Consider the following 22,391-nt stretch of genomic DNA (forward strand, 5'->3'; position numbering starts at 1 on the left):
CTCTTATGATAATCTACAGCTACGTGGTTTAACTTAATCAATGAAGTTCAATGACGCTTTTCTCTCCTTTCCTTCTTACAGGTTTGGTGATGGTTATATTATGCTTGGATTTTCAAATGGCTTTTTTGTGGTGATCTCCACCCACATCAAAGAGATAGGACAGGTACTACGGATCATTATACGTTTATGGGAAACTGCCCACCTACCCCTCCCTTAAGCCAACACTAAGGGCAAAATGTTGGCTTAGGGAAGGAGGGTAGGTGGGCAGTTTCCCAGAAACGTATAATGCACTACTGCTTACCCTTTTATAATCATTTGCAGTGCGACTACGAATTGGAGTCCTTGTCTCCGAAAGCTAGGAGACAAAGGAAATTGAGAATCATCTTACTTCAAATCTAAATTAACCTAAAATTAATTTCAATTGTAGCATGTCTATGTTTTTTTTTTTCAATGAAGGAATTATATCAAACAAGAGACCACAAGGATGAACTGACGGGTGTAGCAATGTCTCTGGAGCTGAATAAGGCTGCGTCCTGCGGTGACAATTGGTAAGGATGTGAAATGTGTACGAGGCATACAAATTTGAGGTGTTCATTGTACGATGTCCGATGAAAGAGCAAGTAGTAAATCGATTAGTGCGCGGTCTTATAATCCCTGTTTCGACTTCTTTTCCGTGTTAGCCTCAAGTAACTTTAAATACTGATGGAGAGGGGAGGGGTGGGGGTCAAAAATAAATAAAGAAATAAATTTTTCAGCTCTGCATGTCCTTCAAAATTCTATCTGTTGTCGGACGTCCTAACCAGGCGGCAGATCAATTAGACTAGTAGTTACCAGGAATTGAGAGTACAGTTGTATTACATCTGACCTACTGTTATCAATTAACGTATGAATGTATTGTTCATTTATGTCCTCTGTGCAAGTTAAGAGAGTTGAACTTGCGTTTTGTTTCAGTGTGAAGATTCATGACTTAGTGGAGATGAAGGAGATTTATGCTATTATCACTCTAGAGGATGCAGGAGGTAACTTAGTGTAGAATGCGTAGTCAAGGTTAATGGATGCAATGCAATCACAAGCCTTCAAACACGCAAACTGGTCAAGCTAACGTATTGGTTTTGCTTTTGCTCGTACTGAGCAAGAAAAAAAGGAACATTTTTCTTCAGCAATGCTGTGTTGCCAGTTAAGATTGTTTGCAGCATGTATTGTAACTTTCTCTAGCAGCCTGAGAAAACGGTCGACATTTCGCGACGCCACCGCTGGTTTGCCCGCGAACCGACGTATCAGAAACGAGCGCCGAAATTCTTGGGTAGTGTCTTCTGATTGGCTAAAGCAAATTTTCTACGCTGCATGACCAGTCAGAAGCACTACCCAAATCTAGGTAGAGACGCGTCATTAGTATGGAATTTCTGCGCTCGTTTCTGACGTCATTTCGCGAGAAAACCAGTGATGGCGTCGCCAGATGTCGGTTGTTTTCTCAGGGTAAACGTTCTCATGTGACAGGATCTTGATAATTTCTCTCGCTTGTAGTTTATAATAATGCAACAGGTAAACTTACATCTCACAATTCAATGCAACACCATTGCACAACAAGTTAAGTATAGCAGTTTAATTATTTGCAAGAATACAAGTGATCATCTCTTCGCCGTGTTCTATGCATCTCTCTTCATCATTAACGCAGGAGCAGACCATAAAAACGGAAATGTAGTCATCTTTCCTCTTGTCATCTGTCATGTTGGACTCAAATTCATATTTCATCTTCCGTTGTTTCAGCCGGAGTCCACTATTTCATTACACTGTTGTCGCTCGTGTCTTTTCATGATTGTTTCATTTTATGTATTATTTTTTCTAAAGGGCGTCTTGACAAGATTTCATGGACAGACGATGGCCAACTTCTTGCTGTTAGCACTCAACTAGGTAAATAATTATGAAATGTGAATGAAAAGAACATCGATGTAAGTAGTATCGCCGAAATGTTTCAAGGAAATATTTACAAGAAAACGTTACCACAATGCAAAAAAACTAGAGGTCATGTCTTAAGGACTAATAAATGAAGCGAATGGTTTGGAAAAAATGCACTCCTCACTTATTGGATTTCGTTTGAAAATGGACGTGCAAAGCAAGGAGTAAAATATATGCGCATATTATCTACTCTAAAGCACCAAAAAGTGGTCGAAAGTCTCTTTTTGAAGATTTAAACTGATATGATAACGAGTAAAACGATAATGTAATGTGCAATAATACACTTTCATTTTATGCGTGCAGGTAACTTGTCGTCACAGGAGAATAATATTCAGCGTTCTGTAAATTCCTTGTTTAAAGTTTTATGGCAATGTTTTGCAGAAAAGTAAATAATTATATGCATTTCCTTAACTTACAGTTATCAAAAAAGGCATGACATTAAAGCAGTTCTGCCATGAATTGAGTGAATTGTACAAAAAAATAACCGCTCAAAACATTAAAAAAAGTATGAATAACTTAGCAAATACAAAAGAGGACGTAGATAGACAATCTTGAAGAAGATTAATTGGAATTGCGGTTTTTCAAAGTTCATTTTTGTTGTTTGTAACGTTTGATGTAATGTTTTGAGAGAGAAATCACTGTGATACTAAACTGTGTACTTGTCATTTACAAGTAAATTCCTTCCTAACGTTAAGTTTCTTAGCAAATTAAGAAGCGTTATTTGCAATGATGATTAACCCCTTTAATAGTGCTATGGATAGAAAACATTACGGTCCTGCCCTGCGGGCGAGGTTCGGACTTACAACATTGCAAAGTATTGTATGCAACAAGGATTTTAGGTTGAAACAGTGGAAAATGATCCTTTCGCCTTAGTTATTTCTTCGTCAAAAACGGCCAATAAAAGTACCAGTTACTCTGCTACTCGCAAGTGACTTATGTATGGATTACCACTGCCAAACAATGGTTTCTTGTAACAGTGTTTTTTGCTACAGTTTTATCTTTGGAGCTGTTCATGTTAAAATTTGCGATTTTCCTTTAAAGGTGCCATTCATATCTACCTTACAAAGCTGCCCGTTCTTGGAAGTGCTAACGGCACAAGGATATCCTATCTCACTTCTCTTAGAGAGGTAATTCTGTGAAACAAAGAGAACAATAGGCCATTTGTGTGCTCAGTGCCTTTGCCTTTGAGTAGTAATTAAAAAAAACCCACCCCTCTTTTCATGTGCAGATTAACTTTGATATTCCCATGCTAACAAGCCGGTGAACATTATCATTTACAGGTGGAAAACAGGACGTTTGTAACAAAACAACGTCACCTCCACCCTCAACTCTATTCGAGTACTTAGGCGCCTCTGAACACACAACAGTGAAAATGCCTATTGTAAAATGCAAGTGCTAAATCAGAAAAGTAATTTAATAAATCAAGGAAGACCACGAATTTTCTTTTTTTTATGTAGCCTCTGTTTTTGTATTGAAAAGGGTGTGGTAGTGAGGCAACTAAACTGTAATGTTAGTGCGAACCAGTGCAAATAAAGAGGGGTGAATGTAGAGGAACAATTTTCAACTTAGGTCATTTTTTGAGCTTTGGCATCCAAGACCAACAATGCACTTGTCCCTCAAAGAAATTACCAACTAAAGATGTAAAAATCAAGTGGCCTTGGATTCGTTAACGTTTTCTCACGTGTGCGTATGAATACCTTGGCGAGAGCCACGATAAAAATGCAGCCAGTGGTGTTAAGGCATTGTAGTGACTTAGCAAGTAAACAAAGATGTCAGTCACTGAAAATCCTCAAATTAACATTTTTATCATTTTGTGGCGAAAAATTTCTTATGACCCTATACATGTTTGTATTGTAAAGAAGCGTTATTTGGCCAACCGTGTAGTCCTGATGGCTTATAGAGATTACCCGATTTTTTGTTACCGTTGTCTCGCGGACGAGACAAAGGTGGGGTCCGTAAAGCAGGAGGCCAATATCCTGCCACATTTATCTTGACGGAACCGGCTAGGTCGTTAAAAAATTTATGAAATGGCTTGAACGAAATCATCCCTTGCAGAACAAAGCGGGTAAGATAGGTCCATCTTGCTCGTTGGTGTAGCCAACCTTATTGTAATTATTAATAAGCAAGTTAATGTTTGTTGCTTTGGTTTAACTGCAGGTGACAATTGTGGACAACGTGATGCAGGTCAGATAATATTTCGTCTTTTTTACTAGTCCAGTGAAATTGAAATGACACATGTCTCGGTGCTTCAACATGAAGTGAATATGTTTGCGAGAATTTGAAAAGTGCTTGTATTGGTATTGATTATGTGATGTTTGGGCAAGATTGATCTACCTCAGTGTTGTTATTGTGTTTCAAAACTGCAAAGTTGTCGTTACAATGTCTGTATCACTTTGCCTTAAAATATTCCGTTTTCTAAAGGAGCGACCCACAAGTGTTGATATCATTGTGGAGCCAAGCTTTGTAGCTCTTGGGCCCTACCATCTGGCTGCTGGTATGAACAACCGCGCATGGTTTTATTCATTAGCTGACAAAGGTGAGTGCGGTTAGATTTTTCTATTTTGTGTCAATTTTTGTTCAAACGTAATTTCTACTTTCCCTTTAAAATTGGTTCTGGAAACTATCCCGGGTATAAGTACCTCCCTCTTGTCCTCCAGTGAATAATAGGGTTGAACCGTGAGGGCAAAGTCCCTTACAATATGCAAGTTGTCTACAGCCCTACTCTTGATCTTTGTGACGCATACAAAAGTAATAGTGAGACTCAAACGGCAACTGAATGCCCGTGCTGTATGACTGTTCGACTTCTGCTAACCTTTTTAGACTCCTTTAATTGCTAAACCAGGATAATCTCGTGGTATTTTCAAAACTGTGCGCCATGTTGGACAATGTATTGTTGTCAACAGTGTTTCTGTGACGTCAGCCGCGTGTCTGCACTCTGACAGGTCAATGGTAACGACCAATCACAACGTTTGTAATATTCATACAAGAACTGTTCTTTTGTATTTTACTTACGTCAGGTCCCGAGCAGGTGAAAGACAGAGAATACCTGGGTACTGTGAACGCAATTTATCTCAACGCTGATTACGCAGCTGTCTTGTTTGAGGGAAAAGTTCAACTTCATTTGGCAAGTACAGAACCGCTGAGATTTGAGAACCCATTCCTATTAAGCAGGGCTTTCTTATATGGAGTATATGGGAGTGATCCATAAAACAGGTCAGGAAGCAAAAGCATTTCAGGTTGATCTTCAGCAAAGGTGAAAATAATCGGGGAACAAAGTAAGTGCACTGTCTATGGAGTTCTATGGAAATGTCTTGGTGGACAGAGGCAGCGTGGCCGAGCGGTTACGCCGTGGACTTGTAATTCTGAGGCCCCGAGTTCAAGTCCCGCCCTTACCGCTAGGTTGGATTTGTTCCCGTTAGTCCCGAGTTCAAATCCTCGACTACTCTTGTAAATATCCAACTTGTTTGTCTCTGGCCTGGCATTCTCAACTCCATTATGTTTGATTTAAATTATTGGCCTCGGGCATTCTCTCAGCTCCACTAGCATTAGCGCAATAAATACTACCTAGCCGTAGGGTAAATAAAAGAAATTTACTATTATTATTTTTTCATTACTGACAAGAATAGGTGTGGCAAATAAATTACTGCAACCGCTGGCAAAACATTTACCCTCTGATGCCAGAGGAGGATGGCTGAGTTATGTTTTTCATTTCCCATGCACAGGTTGAAGGAGAGGCTATGGATGCATCTGATGAAAGAGAGACAAGGCTTTTCCCAGATAAAAGCAACCAAGGAAGAGTTACTTGCTGTGCACTGACGTCCGATTTTCTGATATATGGCACGGATGTAAGTAACAATAAGCCTTTTTTTCGTTAATTTATGGTCCTGGATTACTGCTATCAGAATTTAGTTTTAAGGACCCTTCTCAAACTCATTAATAATTCATAAAGAAAATTCAAAGGAAATTAATGTTTAATGAGTGTTCGGATATCAGATGAAAAACTGCTCATTTTTGCATCCTTAATTTCTCCTTCAAAAATGATTTTGTTTGAGAAGAAATATCAAACATTCGAAACTGTGTTTCATCACCAGATGAAACACCTCGAAGTTCGTCAAAAATACTCCGCTGCGCGTCGTATTTTCAACTCTCTTCTCGGTGTTTCATCTGGTGATGAAACACTGCATCTCATGTTTGATATATTACTTCTACATTTAAGCAATAGAAACGTTTTCCGTGTTTGCATAGCCTGATATAAACACGAGAGGAGTTGGGAGAATTCGAGACAGTTATGCAAACCCGAGACGAAGTCGAGGGTTTGCATAACCGTCGAGAATTCTCCCAACGCCTCGAGTGTTTATATCAGGCTATGCAAACACAGGAAAAAAGTTTTCTATTGCTTTTATACAATAACTTTCCCGAGAAAAAAACGCAAAACTCTTTGTATGGCACTGATTAAAAGAGAAATTGTTTCCAGTCGCAAAATCTTATCCACGAAGTCTTGAACGCGTAGTCAGTTCTTGTTTTGCAAAAAGATGCTTTGCAAAATACGGATTTTTCTCGCTTATAATGTCAACTTAAGCGAAGAAAAATTGACTCACCTTCTTTGTAAAGATTTTCCATGTTTCAGCCGACGAAGGAATGGGTAAATAAAGTAAACTTGTTGAGTTTTGAACTCGAAAACTTTTTCAAATTCGTGCTTGCGTGATTAGCGCGCGAAAAGCCAAACAACTTGACGCCACAACCATGTTTACATACTCTCATGCAAACACTCCTCTCGGCCAATCAGAGCGCGCGTAATATCTTAGTTATTTTATATATGAAATTAGTATTTGACTTTGTTTTCTAAAAGATTGCTTTGCTGACAAAAGACGTTTTGAGTGAACCTTACGGCCACAATTTTCATGCAATCTTGACTGACGCCTAGTTTTAAACCTCCCGTAAATACCTCCCTTAACCCATGATATTGCGACTGTCTCATTTTTCATATTTATGCCGTGATTTTAAAGTCAAATTGTATCCCTTGTTCTCATAGAATGGAAGCCTGTTTTATTTCTTTATTGAGGACTGGCAGTTTGTGAATGAATTCAGACATGTAGTTGGTAAGAAGATGCCTATTTTTACCTTTACTTTGAAAGAGTTTGGAAAAAGTTTATATCTCTGCTCGAGATAAGTTGGAGGGGCTAAAAGTAAGCGAAGTTAGTTTACTTTGAAACAGACCAGGATGGAAATTGTTTGTTCACTCATTATGCAAAACCTGCACGCTTAAGATTCATGATTACAGCGACGATGGTGTCGATGACGATGCGGTAACAATGGTGATGACGATGGTTGTGACAATGTTAATGACGATGGTGATAGCGGAGAGGATGGTAGTGACAATGACTATGCTGTGACGATAGAGGCCAACGATGGTGGTGATGATGCTGTGAGGATAACAATATTGGTGACGTTGACAGTGGCGGTATTGATCGCGATGTTGTGACAATGAAGGTCGTAATAATGGTGTTTACGATATTGATTAAAATGCTATGACGATAGATAAGACAACTGGATGATGATGGCGTTGACGATGAGGTTGTTTGTGATGATGGTGGTGTTGTTGATGAGTGTGATGATCTGATGGTGATGCATAATTTTACTGTGGTAGTTGAAACTAAAACAGGTATACTTATACGCTTCTGCAGGTATAAAAAAGATTTTCCCAGATTTTAGTGGGACTTACCTCGTTTTTATTGATGAAAAGACAGATGGCTTCGTGTACAATCCTGTAAGTATTCATTTGTTGAGCAATCAGACATCTTTTGTATAGTAAGAGCCAAAACGTTTAAGATCTGTCATGCGGAAAAATTATATGTAGATAAAACATTTTCTTTTCAAGGTTTGGGATCTGTTCAGTCTGATCCAGACTTTTACATAATTCTTCTTTTTTTTAGGTCAATGATGCGACGTTCGAAATTCCAAATTTTTCTCCTAGTATCAAAGGTATTGTCTGGGAAAACTGGCCCTTGGATAAGGTACGTTTTTGCCTTTTGTGCTACCCTGCAGCTCTTGCGACCAGACAACAATAGGCCATTTGCATGATGGCGTCATTTTACTATTCACAACACTCGTAATGATAGGCGAAAGTAAGGCGCGTGATAATAATATGATTCCTGGAGACTCAATGTCTTAACGAAGGTGGGTCTGCAACCCTAAACCAAGCTGTTCCAGCATGTCTTAGACCGCTGAGCAATGTTATTCCCATATCTTATTTAAACTGAGCACGAATGAGAGTGTTGTGGAACAGATTACTACTACTACTACTACTACTACTACTACTACCACTACCACTACCACTACCACTACCACTACCACTACCACTACCACTACCACTACCACTACCACTACCACTACCACTACCACTACCACTACCACTACCACTACCACTACCACTACCACTACCACTACCACTACCACTGCAACTGCCACCACCACTATGACTGTCACTGTCAGTGCCACTGCCACTTACACCATCACGACCGCTACCACTGCCACTGCCACTGCCACTTACACCATCACGACCGCTACCACTGCCACTGCCACTGCCACTACACCACCACTACTACTATTACTAATCAGAATCGATGTCGTTCTTCCTTTCAAATTTAAATTTGGCAATCCTAGTGAGGTTTACAACAGCAAAAGCCCTAATTTGCACAAGAAAGCAAAACACTGAAGCCTTCTGGTACTACAAGTAAAATGACGCCATCGAGCAATTGGCCTATTCTCACCAGCTCATAGCGATTTTGTTAAATCAGTCAAATCTATTTCTCTTGCAGGAAATTTTCTGTGCATATGACGAAGACAAGGTGTATACGTACATATTTTACAAGGACACAGTTATCGGTAAAATTTGGAGCAATTTAGGATTATGGGAAACTGGCCACCTACTTATCCGCTTACCCCTTCCCTTAGTCAACATTAACACTTACTTCTCACTTAGGGCAGAATGGCAGCTTAGGGGAGGGGTAGGTGGGTAGTTTCCCAGAAACCTAAATGATCAAAATTGTTTAAGATCTGTCATTTTCAGAATGTGTTATTAGGACGTTTTTGCAACCCGCGGCAACTGTACGCACTGAGGGAAAGCGGACTTTGGAGAAATTGTTATTTGTATGTGAATTATCCGCTGACTGACTTCGTTTCAACGAAGATGAAATATAAAAAGAAATATATACTTTTGTGTTGACAGTTTTTAGGGAAAATACAATTTGGTTATTGACTTTGCTACTGCTGATAACTTGTTTTTGCTTGTTTTTTGTTTCGAGTCGCCCGTGCCACTGACTGAGGAGTCACTGGCGTAGAATTCATCATCAGCAGTGACCACTAATAACATTGCACATATTCCATGTATTAACATTCCAGTTCTAGCAGTATGTAGATTATTTTTCACATAAAGCTAATTTAATGGTTCTAACTTCCACGATTCTCTTGTAACGCTGTGGTAGAGCATTTCGACAAGTGACCAAAAGGTTGTAGATTCGGCTGCTGTTGCAAGAACTCAGATATTTTTCCGTACTTGCCTGTATCAATACCTGAAGAATCGTCCTATTTGACATGTTATCTTGTTATTTTCTTTGGAAGGACCAAAGTGCATATTAGCTGGATCTACCAAGCTTCCCTATGCTCAAAAGCCTTTGATGCTCTACGGTGGTGAAATTACATGTCAAACGCAGAGCGGAAAGGTAAGACCCGTTTCGTCACGTTTTGCGGACCGCAATAATAGAATAGCTCCACGTCTGCCAACAAAACTTTTGAATGCCCATCTGCGTCGCCTTTAAAGTAAATTTCAATAATGATTTTGCAGACATTAGCGGTGAATAGCCTATCACAATTTCTTGCACCATTTCAAATTAAATTTTCAAAAAAGTGTTTTGTATATGTTTTTATGCCATCTGCCTTTAAAATTTACCAGTGTCAATTATTACTTAACCGACAGCCGCGTTGAACTGAATTGTATTGGGTAACCACATTGCTTTTTAAGTCGGCTCTTCGTTTATTACAATTGATCAGTTCTGTGTTTAATGTCTTTTGTTTGCAGACATCCAAACTGAACCTTACCACTCACTATTTCCACGAGAAACCTCAAGACCTTCCTCGGGCTGAAGTAAGTTAACCGTGATGCCAAAATTAAAATTCTTATGCTTTGATATCAAGACTTCGAGAAGGTTTAGTCAGAATGAGACGCAGTCAAGAAACGACTATGAGGTGATGGATTTCGAGTGAAACACTCTTTCTGGAAAAGAAAACTTAAGAGCAAGATTGCACAAAATATTATGGCGGTTACGATCGCATTTCTAAGCGCTTCACAGCAGTGATTTTCTTTGTCTTCGTTCCATGAGTATGCAAATATAAGTATTGCAGTAAAAAGTGTGAGCTAAGTTAAAAATGTACTTGTGAGTCTTCCAGCCGTTAGTTATAGCGTTTGCGGACTTAGTCCCTCTGTCGCCCGCATTGCTAGTCTCAAAGTTGCTATTACGCATGCGCGGCACGTATGTAGACAGCATTCGTTTGTCCACCACAAAGAATAAATGGAATGCATAGGTCATAATCGAATAGTACACGTTTGGTTCTTCCATGTTTCTTAATCTGATCCGCTCGTTTGGACCTTCCATCAAGTGCAACTTGCGCGAAATACAGCGTTAGAGCGAGATCGTTTTGACTTTCAATCGATCTCACAGCTGTAACTTATTACTTTCATTTTTTCCGCTCTTTTCGTAGCTTCAGACTTGTTTTGACCACTGCTTGACATTAAAAAGGTAAGCTTTAGTTAGTCAGTTTTCGTTTTGAATTGATATACTCATTTAAATACTAATTCCAGGCCCTCGTGATCTGCACAAAACGTTTATATAGCTAACTAGACTTCCTGATAAAATGAAAGCCCGCTGAAGGTATTCCAACTCTTTCAATGTTTTTGAAAGAATGTAGGTGGTATTCAGATTGGTTTTAATCGGCTTCATCTTCTGCCTTCAGTCTACTTTGGAAACACTGTATCACCCCATAGGGATGAAGGATACCATACCATCCAGATGCTGAACAAACACGTTTGATCCGTTTTAAAGGGGCCTAATCTACATATGCCAAATGAATAAGTAGTTCACCATCGATATGTCTGCCACGTCATGTATGATAAAGTGATGCTTTTCCAGGCACCTTTTTCTACAGCCCACTCTCGGCGATCTAGTCTATTACATGTATCCCCTTGCCCTTAATTTAAGTAATTATAACTGGTATTTTGCAACGTGTGTCATTTTAAGAATTCATTCACGTTTTGCTGTGATTCAGATTTAAGGAGGCTTGGGCGTTAGCTCGAATTCTTGACTCAAAGGAAGCATGGAGCAAGCTCGGTCATGAGGCAGTCTATCACTTAGACATTGAACTGGGTTAGTACTAACTATGGTTAAAACCCATGTGTGGTTAATGAAACAGAGTTAGCCCGCGTTGAACAAAACTGGGTTACAAGCACTGTCGTTAATTCAGAATCTAAAGTTGCTTACAGTTGGGCTTACACAGATGGCGATTGCGCATAGGGCAGCCCAGATCTTAAGGTCTACTTATTGTGCTTCGTTAAAATTCCTTGGCATCTTGCAATTCCAGGGCCTATAATTTAGGGGCGAATGGACAAGAGTGGAGAGCGTTAACAAGAATTAATGGCCGTGTTATTGCCGGTCTTATACCTACAGCTGATAGCCCCTCACTTGCGTGGTAAATAAACTTTGTTTCAGGTTTACTTCGTCAGTCACTTACTTGATAACTGCTTGTACTCGGCCTTCGCATTTTTCAAAATCCGCATCTAGGTGTCCGTTTCCGGGTGCTATCCGTTGACTGTAAAACTAACAAGTTGTTAGTCGTCATCCATAGGCTACAGGCTGCTCTTTCCGCGACAGACAGCCATTGGGAACAAAGCTAAGTTATAAATTAATATTAGACAAACCTTCTTGGCAAAGTGACGCAGCATTCGTAATTTCCTGTAATTCATAGGTGTCCCCATAAAACAGTACAACCTTTTCAAATATATCTTGCTGGTTCCCCTCCCCTACTCTATACAATGTTAAAACTCGGAAAAAACTGTCGATACACGCGTCCAAGATTGTTTTTCAGGATGGGAGAGGGGCTGCGTGTGTGTAATTTAAAGAAAGCCCATGTAAACTTATCCCAAGACTTTCGTCCATGATTATTAATATCAGCCTCTCCTCTTTTTGTTCCTTCAGCAATCAGAGTTTTTCGTAAGATGGGAGATGTGGCAATGGTACAGTCCTTGGAAGGAATTCAGGTATCAAATACAGCAAAAGCCACCAACCCTTCTCAGCCCTTAACCTCTTCCAGTCAAGATAACAGTGCAAACTTTTCTGGTGAATCAAAAGTACAATGAAGCTTTCCGGGGTATCTATTTTTTGAGAATACGCGAAAACACTTTAAGTCAAATCTCGTACTCTAGGTCGTTCTAGTCCTCGAAACTAAAGGTCTCTAACATAAACTCGCGCAAAAGCGAGTGTTCTCGAAAAGAACGTTACCCGGTTTGGGTACGAGGCAATTGGTTACTTGCCTGATTTTTGATTACTGTAATAAAAGGACAAACCACAGTCAGTAGAGGAGACTGGTTATGAAAGTCGGCAAAAAGGCAAGGATAAAAACAACGGTGCTGCTGTTTGTGGTGGGAGCTCTTTAACCGTGCGCAATCCTTTGTTGTTTGTCTTTTTTCTTCACACATATGTGAATAAGTATATGAAACGTTTATATTGTTTCAAGTCCAACAAAATTTAAAAAACACAGTAATAAACACATTTTTGAAGCTGTTGTGGGGAAGTGCTTCTGATTGGTCGCTCCGCGTGGGAAATTTGCTTCCCGCCTATCAGAAGCACTACTCAAATCTAGGTCGTGACGCGTCATCAGTATGGAATTTGTGTGCTCGTTTCTGAGATGTCATTTCGCGGGGAAAACGGTGGTGGCGTCGCGAAATGTCGGCTATTTTTACAGGCTAACACCAACAACTGTTGTAATCGCCTTTTAATTTATGTTGTTCTTTCCTCAGGGTACAGAAGATAAAAGTCTTCTTGCTGGATACGTCGCCATGTTTCTTGAAAAATACAATACCGCCCAGGTATGTGGTTTAGATACTCTTCGTCTTCAATCGTACATGCTTGTCGTTTGTGGGTGAGACATGCTGGACCGGGGCAGTTGCGGTAAATTTAATGCCACTAGAGTCGAACTTCATATATGGAGTTACTAAAGAGATGGAGTCAAGTGTCTTTTGCGGAGGTACCTTTATCAAACCGAGGTCGCATTGTACAATAGCACCTGTTGCACATTTACATCTCATCAAATTACAGAAAAAGAATAATAATAATAATAATAATAGCAAAACAGCACATTTGTCATATGTCTCGTAGGTACGTTTAAGCACTGAATAAGACAATTGTGCACGATGACACCATTATACCACAACTACCAGAATGCTTCAGTTTGTGTTGTTCTTGTGTAAATTAAAGCTTTTTTTTAACCCTCCGAGGGATTGACAAATTTAGATAAGAAAGCAAAAACGGATTGAATTCTGGTAGTTGTAGTCTAATGTCGTCGTCATGAAAATGGTCTATTTATTTTTCGTAATCCCGGACCACGTCAGTGAACTCTTGTCAAGATAGTAATGTACACACGAAGTATTTGCGCTGTTGTGGAACGGTAACATTTGCTCTTTTAGTTTTTGGGGTTTCCTGGCAAGTTTTTATCTCTGTAGTTTATGCCAAAAAAAGTTACCTGAAAAATCACCAAGAATTCTTCTTTAGTAGATTGTCTTTAGGATAGCAAAGTTTTAAGCTTATCTTCTTTCAATTTTTGATCCTGTAGGATTTGTTTCTTGGGTCCACGTATCCATTAGCCGCTCTCGAGGTAAAGAAAACTATTATAATATTTGTTTTGATTCTTAGTTTTATGAATTTACTTTTGTATTGATTTTTAGTCAGCAAATGTTATTTTACCCGGTCGCTTAGTTTTAATAGGGATAAAAAACGTCCTTGCTTAAGCTCTCATGAGTGACGCGCGTCAACCTGAAGTAGACCATTTGCATTCTTGGGCCGTGATTTTGGCCAAAATTTCGGACAAATCATCTCTATGAGAGAAAACGCATTTACCATTTCCAACTTGTTAGCGCTTAAGCATTTTAAAGAGAAAACGTCTCTTTTCTGGTTGACGTACGTCTCTCAAAAGCGCCTTTGCTTAAGCCCCCTAAATAGATGCCTATCACTTAAAGGGTTTCTGCTGTGGTCACATTCTTAGTCGCGTTTACCTTTATAATTCTGTTTTTGTTTTTGTTTATTTTATTTTTATTTCATTTATTCATTTATTTATTTTTTATTCATTTTAGATGAGGCGCGATCTTCTTCATTGGGACCAAGCCCTTGAACTTGCAAAGAGTTTGGCTCCTGAACAGATTCCTTACATTTCTAGAGAGTACGCCCAGCAACTGGAGTTCACGTAAGACCAGTGCACGATTAATTCTAACTACGGTCGAACCTTGTTGTGCAATCACCTCTTGTTATCCCCTCATATAATTTGCGCCTACCCACCCAATCCAGTTACCGAATTTACTCGATTAAACTCCGTTCTCGATCAAACGCCGCATACGGAAGCAAAATTACAAATAAAGGCCGCCCTGGAATAAACGCTGCACCCAATCACAAAAATACGGTGGTTTTTCAAGGATTACAAGAAAAAATAACAAGTACACAAGAAACACGTTTCTGTTTTTTCTTTTACTGCGGCGTTTTATCGAGTTGATGTGGTATAGGTTCTCGTAAGAGACCGCAGCCTCCTCTAACTTCAAGTGACCGCTTGACAATGGTCAAACCTGGTAACGGATCGTATTTATGGCACGAGGCTCCCACAATGAGCTTTGTTCTTCCATGATCTTCGCTGCATGAATACATGAAACTGTCTTATTGGGTTCCTTGTTTCCCCTTGAGACCCTCTGTGGTCCGCCTCTTGCAAACATATTAGGTAGACAGTTTGATTTCTCCCCTGACAAAAACAGTCTTTTAAAGCCACAGTTAGCCTAACCCGCAATGGGCCACTTTCGATATATTAATATTCAGCATGATAGCGAGTCTAGAGGACACAACCAAAGAAAATAAATAAACGTGATTGTTTATTCTTTGTTTATTCATTTTCTTTGGTTCTCTTACACTAGACTCGCTATCATTGAATGTGGCCTATTGTTTCGTTCGTCAAACTTGCCCTTTTATGCCTTGTTTCTGATTTCCTTTTCAGGGGAGATTATAGCAATGCGCTTCTTCATTACGAAAAAGGAGTGACCAAGCTACCTGAGGTATTTAGTCAATGGGCTTTTAATCCCAGGTTTGTCTTGTTAAAAAACAAGTCGCCGGCTTGTCCTTGTTCGAGAGAACTTCACCGTGGTTTTATTACTAGTAAAATTTGTATAGGCCTTTTTTCTTGGTGTCTTTGTATTTCATCTCCAGTCTCGAGCTTCACGTACGGGATTTCATGAAAAAATTAACGTACGCTTTTTTAGGCAATAGGCTGCCAGAATTTGTAATAGCCAGCGAAGTACACGTATTTTGAATTCGTCGTATTTATTTTTTTTCAAAACAGACTGGTATTTTTGTTAGTTTTCTATCAGTGTCCATCGTTTGCTAAATGTAATCAATTTTTTTTATTTTGATTTTCCCTAGTAATAGTTGAATACTTGTGTTTTTGGTTTATTCCGTTTTTAAAAGAACGATATTTAAGAGCTGTTATTTTCTGTAGAAACGCGAGCATGATGAGCTGTGCATAGGCGGAATGGCAAGAATGGCGATCAGGGTTGGAGATATAAGGAGGTTTGTACGTAGTGCTGAAAAAGGAGCATTTCAAAACTGTGCAGCGTAAAAAGAGTTACGTGAATTGCGAGCATCATATGAGGGAGAGGAGTCGACTCTCCTTTGCTCTTAAGTTTGACAGATCAGACGCCATCTTTGGTGTTTTGAGCCTGTATTTTTCGACCAATTTGAAAATTAAACAATTTAACCTCTCCAATAAAACGATAACCATAGTTAAATGATAAAATACCTGTCACTTTAGGGCAGTGTTATTTTACTAGATGTGGGTGGGGGCGGGGGAGCCTTTTCAACACAGAAACTACAATTCAGTACATTGGTTAACAATTTTTACGGTCTCCGCTTCTTGCCTTTAGGGGTGTTAACTATGCTACAAAGAGTCCCAGCAGACTGCTAAAGAAGGAGTGTGCCACTATTCTGGAGTCAATGAAAGTAAGTAGCATACTGTCGAGATGCTGGCCACAATGCCTTTACGTTCACCTTATGTTGTCATGTATCTTTAATTCTAAATCCGAACTGTTTTCTCTTTCTTTCAGCAATATTCTGAGTCTGCTTTGCTCTTCGAGAAAGGACAGTACTGGGAAAAGGCTGCTACTGTATACATCAAAACAAAAAACTGGTAAGTATCGTACGTATTATTGGCGAGAAAGCAAAGGCAGATGCTGGAAATACTGCTTTAAATATAAAGGCATTTGCCTAAAGAAACCTTTCAGCGTTTTCAAATTGTTGTGGATTTCGTTTTAAGCCGTCAACACCGCTTAAAAATCTTATCGCATTTGAATACGTATAAGAAACATATATAAGAAACAGTGAACGCCTCGCCGATTTGGGCGATTTCGTTTCTTTTCGTTTCGTTTTTTTCTCTAACTGCCGTTTTAAATACTGCCTTTGTCAATTCATGGGATATTTTTTTAGTTTTGGGGGATTTGTGGATGACATCATCCAAAATCCAAAATGTTCTTTCATACGAGATGAAAGAACGAGTTTTTGCCACCAGGTTACCAGCACTCTGTTATTCCTCCCAGATCTTGATCGTGCAGTCCTCAAATGCTCTCCGAGTCGCTATGACACGAGAAACGTATTTGTACAACCGTTTAGATATGCATTAATTAGTGTAAACTTCCTAGGGCCAAGGTCGGAGAACTGCTAGCAAACGTGACATCACCAAAACTTCATGCTCAGTACGCTAAGGCTAAGGAGGCTGACGGGAAATACAAGGAGGCCGCTGCAGCTTACGAGGCAGCCAAAGATTATGACAGTGTCATCAGGTATGCATTTGATTGACTTAATTTTCCCTCTTGTTAGCACTTATGGACCGATGGGGCGTCCGGAATAAAATGGGCTTGGGCGTCGCACAGCACTGACGGTACAAGTGGCTGTACAACTTTGTTGCATTGTAATGTGTTACCTTTGCTGTCGCTAATCAATCGTGTGTCAAACCTATGACACTCCTAAATCATCAGTATAGTTGACTGAGTGTTTGCATCCATTACATGTATCCGATTCGTGTCTTGGATTCCCATCACAATGTTGCACAGCCCCAGCTGGCTTACACCTGATGAAAATGCAGAACATGATGCGAAACTGTAATCGTTTGTAATTGCCAATGACTCCTGATCCTTAAACGCTGGATTATTTTTACAGTTATTTTTATCTAAAGAAAGCTTTTTCCTTAGATTCAAGCTTTCCTTTTTTTTTTCATTTCGTCTTTTCTTTCCTTAGAATTAACCTTGATCACTTGCAAAATCCTGAAGAAGCCGTAAGGATTGTGAAGGAGACACAATCTGTTGAGGGAGCTAAAATGGTGGCCAGGTGAGAATTCCCTTTCCCACTTTGTTGGTGGCAGAATTGTTTCAACATTTGAATCAATTACGAAGACATGGTAAGCGGTTGTAGCTCTCATTTATGGTCAAAAAAAAAAAAACAAAAGAAGTGCTTTGTTCAGCCTTGAACCTCGTGGTAAGCCAAGAGGAGGCCAAGCGTGCATGTTAATATATCGAGATTGGCCTATTATGAGTTTTGGCACCTCTGGGGCAAAAAGGTTAAACACCGAGCTGGCATACGTGTATCAGTGGAACGTAACAAATCCGATTTAAACACACGTGATACAGGGAAGAGTAAGGGAGATAGTTCGTATAAGGGAAAGGTCAAAGGCAACGCAAGGCCTATTCGTATTGTTCTATCGCATTGAATTGTGTTGCCATTTGGACTGGATACTACCTCAAACGTCCTTAAGAGCATAGTTTCCCCACTAAAATCTACCTCGATTACATAATATACGTCGTTTCAAACCATGAGTCACTCAACACTCTAAACAGGCAAGATATAATGAAATTGAATCACTTTTTTCATATCTTGTATTTTTCGACAGATTCTTTCAGAAACTCGGCGATTTTGCTTCCGCAATCCAGTTTCTTGTTTTGTCGAGGTGTAACGATGAAGCGTTTCAGCTCGCTCAGGTATGTAGCAAGCTTTTCATTTCATGGTGTTATTCTACGACTAAGATACAGGTTCATTTCCGTGCTTTAAAACCCTCGTTTTGAAGATCAGCTGTAGATTCAAAATTCTAATTCCTTATTACGTAATTATGTACCTCGATTAACAGTGTGATTTAAGTAAAACATTATTTTTAAAAAATTCAAATTCTGGTTTTCATGGTTTTTATAGGCTCACAATCAGATGGAACAGTACGCTGAAATAATTGGTAAGTGTGGCTGCGGTAACTCGCGCAAGGTTTGTGTAACTGATGCCCCTTCCGTTTTAAACAAAACAGCTGATGTGTTGCTCTTCTGGCTAATCAGTCTTAGGTATATGTAACCGGTTTTTCTGTTTATAGATGAATATCGTATTTTGTTACGTTTTACTACGGAATTAGCAGGGGAAAAAAATGCTCTTGTCGGTATTCAGTGGTTGAGCTATGTGGCCAGTTGTGCGCAGGGTGTGTTCACAATGTTTGGCTTGAAGCGGACCACAGCAAGGAGTGGTTTTGTGTTTCTTTGCGTTTTTGGAGTTCGTTTTGTATTTAGAGGAGAAAAATATCTTGGCCAGCCTCATTCAACTTCGAGGACATCAGTTCTGTGTTACACGATCTTTGTCTATCCCATGGATATACAATTCAACCTCCGTGCACGGCCTCCTCTAATACCCGATTACCTATCTAAAATACTGAAATCAGTTCTCCTAGCCTGTTGTTGCTTTAATTAACAGGTGACGATGCCGTAGCAGATGACTATGCCAGTATTGCTATGTATTTCGAGAACCAAAAACAATACTTCCTCGCGGGAAAGTTTTTCTTAAAGTCCAAACAATACGCTAAGGTAAGCAGACAGTTAGAAGGACATGTTTGTGTAAAGATAAACAGTTTTCTACCGAATAACTTGTGCAGCATCTCAGTAAGAATTAAAGATAGTAAAGTGCAGTACGTGTTGATCAAGGGCCATGCATTTCCCCAAGGACTCAATAAGAATTTTTCCAATGCCAAGAGAACGGTCTTCATGGAGACTAAACTATTATTGCTATTTTTTTTTCCTTACTGTTTAATTTGTGTTCAATGGGCGCTGTGCTTTTGAGTATCATGTTGTTCCATGTTTGACTGAATTTTTATTGTTTCGGTGAACCTTTGTTCATGGGAAGGACATTGTGTGGAGATAATCCATCTCATTTGCATTCGTTCACAGACATGTCAGTAAGGCCTTCGTTAATTCAACGTTTCTCTGTGTGAATTTCTACTCGGCTACCGTTGTCGTTGTCGTTTATGAGTCCTATGATCGACATCACCAACAGCGTTGTTTCACAGAATTACCAAAAAACTAAAAGGGTAATGGAAAGGAACATTGTATGTTCTTTGCCACCATGTTAGCTTTGGAGTAAATGGTATAAAGAACAGTGTTTGTAGACAAAGAAGAAACTGATTGGCTTTTGTAAGTTGACAAGGCAACGTGATGATAAAACTAAACTATTTGTTTCTGTGTAGGCCTTGAAACACTTCCTAAAATGCCCCGTAGGAGAAGACGGTGAATCCATCGAGTTGGCCATTGAGACAGTAAGAATTTTCTATACAAGAGTTTGGTTTTACCAACTGTGTTTATAAAGTTTTATATCCGCGCGTCTAATATATTGCAATAGTGTATTGTATGGATTTGTTCAATTAGTGTAGCGGTTAGGCGTGACTCTGTCACTCTATATTAGACGACAAAAAATCAGATGTATGAAATAGAAAAGTGGAAAGGTCAGTCCACAGGTAGCTAGCTCAAGCTCACTTGTGAGGATCGTCTCACCCTACCGTGGGGATGGAATTAATATGGGAGTTTTAGCAAGCGCTATTTGGGAGTTGTAGGTAACATAGAGCAGAATGCTTTACCTAGCCTCTATGTTTTTTGGGCGTTCATCGGCAAAACGTTTGGTCGGGCCGCTCGTCAGAATTCCCACGCAACCCCATATAGTCTTTCATGCGACAATGATCCTCTCTCTTGAGCTTGGTGCGCCTGTGATAAAAGGACTCAAGGGACAGCGGGGGAGTGAAAATCAATAACTCAGTTATCAAACGAGTTCATAAAGATAATGTATCAGCGCAAAGAGATTTAAAAGCTGACGTTGTTAGCGCTACCCCATCGTAAGGACAAATCAGTCTTGTAGTCGGTCGACTGGTTGGTGTGTGCAAACATCGGTTGCGGCTGTCGTTCACTTAGTCAGTCAGTCAGCCAGTCATACAGTTACATAATACCAATTACAACGTATTGTCAATTGCCTTGTATATATATTTCAGGTTGGTCAGGCTGCGGACGAGGTGCTGACACATCAACTGATTGACTTCCTTATGGGAGAAGCTGACGGGATACCTAAGGTATAATGGTCTTGAACTAGTTTAACTTTCGCTGTGGCGGTAAGGACCGAGCCACAAGTCACGAAGGGGCGCGCGCGTCCCTCTCCCTCGCCGCAAAGTCGCTCGCCGCCCCGGTCATTTTTTCTCTCGCGCCCTTCGCTGGACGGACTGAGAAAAAAAAATTGCTGTGACCTGTTATTTTGACCGGACCATTCCATTTCATTCCATTGTTACATTGTTAAGTATAATTTTCATTCTTGCATTTCAGGAAGCAAAATATCTCTTCCGTCTTTATATGGCGTTAAAACAATACCGTGAGGCAGCGCGCACAGCGATCATCATTGCTCGGGAAGATCAGAACGCTGGGAACTACAGAAATGCACATGATGTTTTATTCAGCATGTACAGGGGTTAGTTAAGCTCGAACTGTTTTCTAATTTTTTTCTTCTTCGTGGCCTCTGGGAATGAGGTCAAGATCAAAACGGGGCTGCTTGTCGTCAATGGTACCCTCTGCCTGATCGAGAATTTGGACTTTGTTAGAGAGATTTAGAATGACGTTTACGGAAAACGGCAAACACCAGATCCATGTTGATAATTTCTCAAAATAGAAAACGTGCAGCTAAAAACAGTCTAAAACCATCGTTGTAGACAGAAATACTGGAAAGCTACTAATTTGGGCGTGGAAGTAATGAAAGGTAAAGCATAAGTTAAGGGAAGACTTGGTCACGTGGCGCAAATCTCCTTTGGAGTCTCGTCATTTTTTTCTTGATTACTACGTAGCGGATGAATGACTTTGTTGGTACCAAGACTAGAACTGTTAGGACTTGTTTGTTTGCAAAGCTGACGTTAATGTTGAGCTAGAATGATTTTTTGGTTCCTGACACACCTTTAGTTTCTACTATATGTTGTTCTTGTTTTGTTTTAGAGCTGACTGATCACAATATCAAGATTCCCACGGAAATGATACAGAATCTGATGATCCTTCACAGCTACATTCTAGTCAAGGTTGGAGAGAATGTCTTCATATCCGCTTTCGTCTTCTTCTATGAGCTTGTTTGTTTGCTTATTTATATATCTGTTTATTCAATCACTTCCACTATATGGTGCGGAACACACAACAGAGCGGGGCTCCAATTTAAGTGTGTCCTTACAGATAACCCAACCAGCCCAGGAGAGGTTGGCTATACCACCGGGGTCTACGTCGCTTACTCTTTTCGAACAGTGGTGTGGGTTCTTTTACGTCCCACAAGAACCAGATAAATGTGAGTGCTGTGAGACGGGACCTACGGGTTTTCCTCCTTATCCGGGACTAGAAAGTCTAACTTCTTTCGCAGGTGTCATTACAAAGGCAGCACTTTCTCCTCAGTTATTTAAAGACCCTGAGTGTTTGTCCGGCCGGGGTTTGAACCCGCGACCTCCCGTTCAGCAGACTGGCGCTCTCCCAACTAAGCTAACTAGGTTCGGTTGTTTTTGTAGATTCTTTTCGCTTACTTAAGAGAGGGATGTTGCATGGATTTTACTCTTAGAACCCCCCTCTCCTCTGTTGTTGTTTTGAGTCTCTGCACAATTTCATTTTTTTTTTTCTTTTTCGGTCCCGTGTTCTTCCAGCTTCATGTGAAGCGTGGCGATCACTTGAAAGGTGCCCGGATGTTAATCAGAGTGGCGAATAATATCAGCAAATTCCCCGCACGTAAGTGATTCCTTTACTTCATGTCTGATGTCTGATCATTTCATGAAGCGAACACCTC

At 39.9% G+C, this 22,391-nt stretch overlaps 1 protein-coding gene across 1 annotated transcript in view; it reads left to right on the forward strand.

The window, feature by feature from the left end:
* LOC140947514 (WD repeat-containing protein 19-like) overlaps nucleotides 1-22,391 on the forward strand; it is a 52,738-nt gene that overhangs the window by 25,803 nt on the left and 4,544 nt on the right. Inside the window, exons 13-47 of the mRNA XM_073396634.1 lie at nucleotides 82-163; nucleotides 457-548; nucleotides 952-1,019; nucleotides 1,849-1,911; nucleotides 2,998-3,083; nucleotides 4,114-4,140; nucleotides 4,378-4,492; nucleotides 4,974-5,080; nucleotides 5,679-5,801; nucleotides 6,989-7,055; nucleotides 7,641-7,723; nucleotides 7,890-7,970; nucleotides 8,775-8,841; nucleotides 9,577-9,677; nucleotides 10,034-10,099; nucleotides 10,714-10,751; nucleotides 11,278-11,375; nucleotides 12,204-12,265; nucleotides 13,025-13,093; nucleotides 13,837-13,878; nucleotides 14,354-14,463; nucleotides 15,256-15,313; nucleotides 15,754-15,824; nucleotides 16,178-16,253; nucleotides 16,358-16,440; nucleotides 16,949-17,089; nucleotides 17,544-17,633; nucleotides 18,193-18,280; nucleotides 18,489-18,525; nucleotides 19,029-19,138; nucleotides 19,795-19,863; nucleotides 20,587-20,664; nucleotides 20,912-21,053; nucleotides 21,569-21,648; nucleotides 22,252-22,333. Of these exons, the coding sequence (XP_073252735.1) occupies nucleotides 82-163; nucleotides 457-548; nucleotides 952-1,019; nucleotides 1,849-1,911; nucleotides 2,998-3,083; nucleotides 4,114-4,140; nucleotides 4,378-4,492; nucleotides 4,974-5,080; nucleotides 5,679-5,801; nucleotides 6,989-7,055; nucleotides 7,641-7,723; nucleotides 7,890-7,970; nucleotides 8,775-8,841; nucleotides 9,577-9,677; nucleotides 10,034-10,099; nucleotides 10,714-10,751; nucleotides 11,278-11,375; nucleotides 12,204-12,265; nucleotides 13,025-13,093; nucleotides 13,837-13,878; nucleotides 14,354-14,463; nucleotides 15,256-15,313; nucleotides 15,754-15,824; nucleotides 16,178-16,253; nucleotides 16,358-16,440; nucleotides 16,949-17,089; nucleotides 17,544-17,633; nucleotides 18,193-18,280; nucleotides 18,489-18,525; nucleotides 19,029-19,138; nucleotides 19,795-19,863; nucleotides 20,587-20,664; nucleotides 20,912-21,053; nucleotides 21,569-21,648; nucleotides 22,252-22,333 (2,852 nt within the window). The remainder of the gene's footprint in view (nucleotides 1-81; nucleotides 164-456; nucleotides 549-951; nucleotides 1,020-1,848; nucleotides 1,912-2,997; nucleotides 3,084-4,113; nucleotides 4,141-4,377; nucleotides 4,493-4,973; nucleotides 5,081-5,678; nucleotides 5,802-6,988; nucleotides 7,056-7,640; nucleotides 7,724-7,889; nucleotides 7,971-8,774; nucleotides 8,842-9,576; nucleotides 9,678-10,033; nucleotides 10,100-10,713; nucleotides 10,752-11,277; nucleotides 11,376-12,203; nucleotides 12,266-13,024; nucleotides 13,094-13,836; nucleotides 13,879-14,353; nucleotides 14,464-15,255; nucleotides 15,314-15,753; nucleotides 15,825-16,177; nucleotides 16,254-16,357; nucleotides 16,441-16,948; nucleotides 17,090-17,543; nucleotides 17,634-18,192; nucleotides 18,281-18,488; nucleotides 18,526-19,028; nucleotides 19,139-19,794; nucleotides 19,864-20,586; nucleotides 20,665-20,911; nucleotides 21,054-21,568; nucleotides 21,649-22,251; nucleotides 22,334-22,391) is intronic.

The sequence above is a fragment of the Porites lutea genome, chromosome 9 (assembly GCF_958299795.1).
Source record: "Porites lutea chromosome 9, jaPorLute2.1, whole genome shotgun sequence".
Lineage (NCBI taxonomy): Eukaryota > Metazoa > Cnidaria > Anthozoa > Scleractinia > Poritidae > Porites > Porites lutea.